This window comes from Eurypyga helias, unplaced genomic scaffold (genome assembly GCF_000690775.1).
Source record: "Eurypyga helias isolate BGI_N326 unplaced genomic scaffold, ASM69077v1 scaffold44325, whole genome shotgun sequence".
NCBI lineage: Eukaryota > Metazoa > Chordata > Aves > Eurypygiformes > Eurypygidae > Eurypyga > Eurypyga helias.
The window spans coordinates 23,458-31,314 of record NW_010252974.1 but is presented as its reverse complement, the minus strand read 5'-3'; the positions used below and the strand labels follow the sequence as shown (position 1 = coordinate 31,314).

Below are 7,857 nucleotides of genomic sequence, written 5' to 3'. Positions count from 1 at the left end.
AGACAGGAATGGTGTTTTGTTCACACTGTGAATAGCTGAGCTGTGGAACTCGTTGCTACAGGCTGCTGTAGATGTCAAAAGTTCACATGGATTTAGGAAGTAACAGGGCAGATTAATGTGAGAAAAATTCATGGAGGTCTTATCAGAAGTAGAAACACCAGCCAGACACAGGATATCCTCCAACCTCTTGGTACCCTAGAAGAACATTGCTAGAGGTTTATTATATCTCTAAGTGTCTGCTATCGGCTACTGCGTGAGTCTGGCTAGTATAATGAAGTAAAAGCCTGTCCAGAGTCAGGACTTGGGCAGCTCTCCTGGTAAAAATCTGACTGTATCTACAGGCTTTCCAGATAGTGGGGTATCGCCCCTATTTTGTTGGGGTAACTGCATTCACGTTGCTCTGTGCTAGTGCAAGATGCTTGATGGAGAGATCAGCAGTGCTCTAGTTCCGTCCCCGAAGTGGTGAACAGATGTGTGCCTTGCAGGGCTGCGTGGGTGGAAGGGTTCATAGCCAGCCACCTCCCGGGCTGCTCATCACCTCCTCCCAGGTACAGCTGTCCTCTCAGATGCCAATTGTGCTGCTGCAGCGCGTCCTCTCTGCGCCGCTGGAAGTCAGAATGATGCATCCCATCCTGAGATATGGCTGGTTGGAGGAATCACACAAGCTCTCCCGCTGCCAAGCGCCGCAGGGCTGCCAGAACTCCCAGCAGGCAGGGCTGCTAACCTGACCCAGAGATGGCTGTGCTGGGGAAGGACCCTCCGCTAAGGACATCCCAGGAAGCCACATTAGAGAGTCTGTATTCCGTTACGTGGCGGCACTGGCTGCATCTACACTGTGGCTTTGAAGATCAGTGCTGTGTTAGAAGCTTCGCGTGTGACGATCCTTTGCGGGCAGGTGTCCTCTGCGTGACACCGTTTTCCTGTAGAAGCTGCTTTGATGTCAGGGCAGCTTCTTTCACAGGGGTGGCAGGAACAACTGCGTGGCATGGTACCTAGGTGTTCATGCAGGAGCACGTGGCTGACAGTGAATGATCCCACACAGCCATGGCCTTCATGAGGGCCTGGGAAGACTTCCTGGGTAGCAGGCAGCGATTGACTATGGAATTCATGGCTCTCCTAAAAAATGCTTTCTCCACACTGCCAGAACAGGATATATTAATTTATGACCCATCATCTGTTTTTTCTCCAGGTTCTGATTTTGGGAACACTTTAGTGACAAGCACTTCAGGGGACGCAGCAGTTCACCGAGGTGGAGTCAGGGAAAGGTGCTCTCTGAGAAGACCACAGCAAGGGGAGGGAGCAGGCCATGGCACACAGAATGATGATTTGCTGACAGCAGGCTGAGGATGCAGGTTTTTTTCTATGGGTCCTGCTCCATGATCTGAAGTGGAAACGAATTAAAGGGCCTGAGATTAGCGCAGGGTGAATCCTGGCTGAACAGAAATGCCTGGGTCTAGAAGTGAGCCACTTTAGTTGTTCTCAGGTCCCTCCCTCCTCCTCTTCTCTGCCTTTTCCCTGCCGTGCTCCTCTGTGCACACACACTGGCACCAGCTGCAGAGCCAGTGGGATGCTTTGCATTCCTGGCAGAGAAAAAATACAGCAGCAGGTGAGAGGAAGCAAATACAGATCTGGCACTGTCCCTTGCCAAGCTGCTCTGTAAGAGCTCCTGTAAAAACAGACCTGCCTGTCTGATTTCTGAACCACTGTAAACTCTATTTTCAGTGTGTCAGTTGAGAAATAACCCACGTCTGAGAGGTTTTGAGGTTTTCCATTTTCAGGGGAGAGGCTGGGGGCTGAAGGCACACAGCACGGGGCAGAATCACGCCTGGTCTGTGTTTGGAAAAGCATGCACAGCACACTGCTCTTGTGTTTTTGCTGGTCCTTACAGGTTTGCACGAGGATAGATAAAGCCCTGCCCACAGGCTGCCCTAGCTTCGTACGCATGCAGGTGCTGGTTGCTTTCTAACGTGGGTTTTCTCCTGGCATAGCAAAGGCCCTGATTGTTCCCTCTGCACTGCCACGCGCTGGTGTTCATGCTGTGACAGTAATGTCTTCTGTACTTTTTTCCAGGCCGTCCCTGTGTTGACTGCCATGCGTTTGAGTTCATGCAGAGGGCTCTGCAGGATTTAAAGAAGACAGCGTATAATCTAGACACACGGGTAAGTGTTTCTATAGAGATGCTTTTACTTAGCCTTTATCTCCAAGTGGCCAGGTCTGCCTGTCTGTGCACAGCAGGCGTGACATCTCTGCTGACTCACTTCCATTCAGCAAATAGGATTGTACCCAGTACAGATTAGTTTTCACAGGCTGGAGAGGTTCATTAAGGATCATCAGTCAGACTTTTGCATAACAGGCTAAGGAATTACCCCAGACAGTCCCTGCATCAAATAGAGAAAGAAGTATGAAGGAGAGAAGAACAAGAAAGATGCTTAACTCTATCTCCTAACACTGCATCCAAGCTGTGGACTGACCGTTCACTGGGCAGGAGCAGGAGGTGAATGAGAGAGCATTCACGGTGGCAGGCAGAGCTGGCAGAGAGGAAGTTCTTCACGGAGAGGGTGGTGAGGCACTGGCACAGGTTGCCCAGAGAAGCTGTGGATGCCCCATCCCTGGATGTCTTCAAGGCCAGGCTGGATGAGGCTTGGAGCAACCTGGTCTAGTGGAAGGTGTCCCTGCCCATGGCAGGGGGGTTGGAACTGGATGGTCTTCAAGGTCCCTTCCAACCCTAACCATTCTATGATTCTATGAACAGGAAGCACATATATTCCTTGCTCATACTCCGCAAAAAAGGGGGAAGCACAGTAGCACAGGTAGCTATCACAGCACACGGGGCATTTTGTAACTGCACATGCCGGTCTTGTGCTGCAGAGGTGCCAGTGAACCAAAAATGAGGGTGTGTTAAATGTCCCAATTTTAGCAGTGCATGCATACATGGGTTCATAAATACTCACAAGCACTGGCTGGGGTAGGACTTAGCACAGCGGTCCCCGTGTTGTCTGAAGTTTGCAAGAGGCAGAAGGTCTCGCACCTCTAATAAAGCCCCCCCATGTATGTCTTGTCCTACCTTTCCTTCCCCAACAGCTCCATTAACACTGGCAACATGACAGTAAAGCAACTTGTGGTGAGTGAAACCCATTGCAGCTGCTTTAGGTGCTCGCTCAGTGCCTTTGACCAGTGTGACCTCTGTTGGTAGGTGAGAAGGGCTCCTTGTTCCTCTAAAGTCACGCTCCGCTCACATAGTCATTCACAGCAGAGTCATCCAGAGAGATGTAAATCAATTATGTGTCTCAAACTCTACCCCAGAAGGGCGGTTATGTTGCTTTGCCTTCGGTCTCTTGTGACCTTGGGCAATCAGGCAGTGCCCCACGCCGTAAGGTTGGAGTGACTTCAGTTCCCTTGAGCTGTCAGTAGCAAACTGCTGAGGGCAGCACTCCGAGTGCCGTGTGGGTTACGGTGCAGAAGCCTCCCATGCACTACCGTCATACTAAATACCTGTGAAGTGGTAGACTGTGAGTAGAGAGACTTTACCTCCAGCAGCTGTGCTGGGCTGCTCTGGTGCATAGCAGGGTTTCCCCTCCTTGGATGAGGTTCAGCTGAAATGTTTTGTACCTACACGTGACACGGCAAGACCATGTGCAGTCGCAGCGGTGTTGGTTCTCATTCTCTCACGAGGCTTTGCATGGGAAGTTAAAGGAGGTACTGCATTCCTCTCTGAGATGCACTGGGGAGATTTTTTTTGGAATGCAATAGAGGCAGCAAAATTCCTGAATCCCACTTAGAGAGTTGCTTAGACGTATCTGTGCTGGCTGCTCTATCTGGTGGTGTGAGAATACAATGCATCAGAGAGCTGTCTTGTAAGAGGTGAGGCAGAGTATAAAGGGAGGAGCTGGTTCCAGAGTGCTGTAAGGTAAGCTTTGTTTCTGTGAGGACTTGGACAGGCCTGAGATGCCAAGGAACTGATTCAGACAGCTCTCAGTACTACAGAAACAAGAGACACAGGATCATCACCAGAACAAACGTAACCAGTTATCTGGAACATCACCCACACTTTGCCAACTGTGAATCTAATACAGTAAAGAAAGGGTTTATTACTGTCCATCTTTTTCAGCCTTTGGATTGACACTCCAAAGGCCTTTCTGGAAGAGAGGCTTTAGTTAAATACGAATTATTGAATGATGCAGAAATACTAAAGGGAAAGGCAGTGGCCAGGGCCCTGCAAATGGCACACTGTGGTCTTCTATTCTCTGAAAGGTATACAGCCTCCATATCCTTACCTAATCACTGGTGCTTGGTTTTTGCTGAGCAACTATAATTTTTCAAGTTTTACACACAAATAGCTTCATTCAACAGTGCCTGAGTCTTGAAAGTTGTTGTTACAAGGCAAATCCCATGCAGGACTTCCTAAGGCAATGCCAGCAGGGCCACAATTAATTTTTGTAACTGATGCTTCTCTTTCAGAGTCTTTCAGTTTACAGCTGAGCGCTCCCAGGGCTGCTCTTCCTGCCTGTAAATAGTCATGAGTGACGCCTCGGCAGGGTTTGTGTAACAGTGACAGCTTGTTGGCATCACGGTGAAATCCAATAAGCCTGTTTAATGTTAAGATGGTTCTATGATTTCTACTGGGCTCCCAACAATGAGAGCATTCACTCATCCAGGATTGCATTGTGCAGGCGAGGAAGAGTGTTTAATAAACCCTGCCTTTGCACTAAGCCGATAAGTGAAAGCAGACAAGGAAAGTGAACAAGTCCTCTTTAATGCAAAGGTGGCTGTCAAAAGTTTGAATTGAAAAGGACAGAGGGCTGTGGAGGGGAGGGAAAAGCAGTTCTGCAACAGCCTCTCCCTGCAAAAGCTGAGAACAAGGAATGAGTAGTAGAGAGTGGGAACTGCTGGGGGGCAGCGGTACTGCTGACCAAGCAAGGCAGAGCTTGGTGGAGCAGGTCGCCAGCAGAAGTGCCCAGCTACTCCTTTGGAAACTGTCTTTGTTAATTAGCCCTTTGATGTTTCTAATTTGTCAGGAGGCATCATGTCAGAGGACACCAGCAGGCTGAAGACCTTGTTGTTTCATGCAGCTTTTAGGTAATTTCTTAACAAGTGGTTTTCAACCTCTAATGGTTTTCTCCAGTGCAGATGGGAAACCCATTCATGGTGAATTTAAGCATGGTAACTTTTTTTTCCTCTCAAGAAACTCTTCAGAGTCACTCTACAAACTACTTAAGGGACCACAGACCACAGGGTGAAAACCACAAGATAAGCTCAGGAAGAAGTTTCTCTCCAGTCACAATTGCACCTGCTGGTGTGAGTTGCTTGCACTGACAATTTTATTTTGAGTCTTGCAAGAGACTCAGCTTTTGAAATGGTGGTGCCATTTGAGAAATTCAGCCTTTATTTCTCAGAGTGATACTAGGACCCACAAAAGATTTAAGCTATTTTATCACAATTAAATAAATGATACTTAAATATCTTTGAGGATCTGAAGTTTGGGGTTTTTTTCCTGGGTACAGAAAAAAACCACTTGGAAATGCTTTCCACTAAGATGCTTCAAAACCAAGAGGAAGTAATTTTAAATGATGTATATAGAGAATGGTTTTTAAGCTTTTGGTGGGGTTCTGTGGGCATGGCTCCAATTGGAGTTGACGATAAGGCAACTGTCAGTAAATTAACTCGGGTTAAAATAGGAGCCACAAACTCACGTCTAGATCTGCCCTGAAAGACTGTGAGTACCAGCCGACAAGGTTAGACTGACAGCTGGGTCGAACTCAGAGTTACTCTAGAGAATCAGCAGTGTAACTGAGGGCACAACTGGCTCCTCAGCACATGCTATCTGGAGCAATTAAATGATACAGTACTGAAGACATCATCAACAGGAAGCCATCAATCATCAATTAAGAGCAGTGCAGTTGAAAGTGGAATTTTTCTTGGCATTTATAAAGGACACTTTAATAATTTTGACAGCCTACTCCCTAGAAGTTAACAGTGAAAATGAAAACATTTAAACTATAAAAATACTCTCCATGCATCTCAGTTCTGAATCTACTTATGTCATCACTTCTTCTGGATGAAAACCAGCGCTAATAACTATGATTTTTCACTCAGCAAAGCACCTTGACTACAGCTGTGTGGAGGGATTAGGTCTAATCAGTTATATACTCTTCTAAAGTGATATATTCAGTTCTTTGATTTCATGTTTTTTTGCAGACAGAAACCCTCCTCCTGAGAGCAGAAAGGAGAGGCCTGTGTGACTGCTTTCATGCAATACACTGAAACGAGCACTGCGATTTGGCCAATGGACATTTATTTGTTTTGAAAATGCTGTTCAGTAAATCACAGGAAGGTGCAGAACGCCACGTTGTGCCACACCGCAAGGAAAACCATTTTTATCCAAACAGGTACAGCTTGGTTAGATCATTTTGGCTTTGCTGTGTTTTGTCATTACTGTATGCGATATCCCATCTGCTGAAACGTCAGCAGAAGAAACGGTGCCCAAGTCTCCCTCATGGGTTTTATGTAAAGACAGGATCTCTCTTTTCTGGTATTTCCAGCCAAAAGTTGCCCTTGGACTCGCAGGCCAGCCCCTCAGCACATGTGAATTGCCATAGTTGTGTGAAAATCAGTGAAGTCGAACCCTTGTATGTATTTGTGGTACAACGAGTCCCTAACATGAAAAGGAAGCTACTTTGCAACGATGCGTGGCTAAACATTTACAAACAAGCAGTCATGGCTTTATATAGAAATTAATAGTTGTCACTGACTGCTTGGCAGTCCAAGGAAGGTATTTGTTCCCAACTGTATCAGTAGTCCAGCACACAGCAAACACAGTAATCTGTGTCACAATTTTAATTTCTTCAGAGCCACACAGTAGCCCGGATCTTTTTGGAGAGATTTATTAAGTATCTAATGTGATCAGTAACATTTGTAATCACATGAATGCTGCCTGGCAATTGAACTGATTGCGTCTGCCAAAATCTTCTGGAGAAGTGTCTTTCATTAAGCAAATCAGACACTGGATTGAACCACTCAAACTGGCCTCTACAGGGAGCTTTGGCAGAAAGCCCACAAAATGCCTGCGTACCCAGGACTCTCCTGCAAACCGTGTTTTGAGAAATGTTTCAGCTACACCAAAATGGGCCGTAGCTCTTGCATGGCCTTTACGCTCCACAGTGGTGTGTTACAGTTTTTTTCCTGCTGCAGTCAGTGTGAGACAGGAGAGAACCCGGTGATTTGGGCTGTGCAGTAGTAGTAGTAGACAACATTGCGCCTTGTTACTCTTTGGAAAAGAATAGCAAATCCTTTCTTCTTGCTTTCCTTTTTGCCTTTGTTTCAGGGGGGAGGACAGCAGAAAATGGCCCCAGTGGAGAGTTCTTCTAGATAATAACAGATTTTTCATAGGGCTTAAAATATCATCTCCAAAGTATAATTAATACAGAATCACAGAATGATTTGGGTTGGAAGGGACCTTAAAGACCATCCAGTTCCAACCCCTCTGTCATGGGCAGGGACACCTTCCACTAGACCAGGTTGCTCAAAGCCTCATCCAGCCTGGCCTTGAACACTTCCAGGGATGGGGCATAAAATTTGTGTATCAGCTAGAACATCTATGTACAGGCTGGAAACTTTTACATAAACAAGAATATGGGAGCAGTGTCAACCACAGTCCTTTCAAAGTCATTTTACCCATTCTTATGAATACGTCCGTCTTCCCCTAAGTGGCTGATACTTTGCTGTCAGACTGCTCACTGAGTTACGATGCTAGCTCTCTGTATGTTTCCAACCTGCTTCTTTCCCATTTTATCTACCACAGTAGGCACAGAGAAATAGGGAACTGTGACCCACTGCCAACTTACTATTTTGTACGCAGTA

The 7,857-nt window shown here is 46.7% G+C and overlaps 1 protein-coding gene across 1 annotated transcript; it reads left to right on the top strand.

Annotated features, from left to right (window-relative positions):
• Positions 1-2,070: 2,070 nt before the first annotated feature.
• Positions 2,071-6,261, top strand: LOC104510324 (chromosome unknown open reading frame, human C4orf48; the record flags this gene model as incomplete). The annotated part of the gene is made up of 2 exons (XM_010152528.1): positions 2,071-2,159; positions 6,196-6,261. Coding segments are annotated over 2 exons (155 nt in total), but the record flags the coding sequence as incomplete, so codon positions are not given.
• Between the last annotated feature and the right edge of the window lie 1,596 nt (positions 6,262-7,857).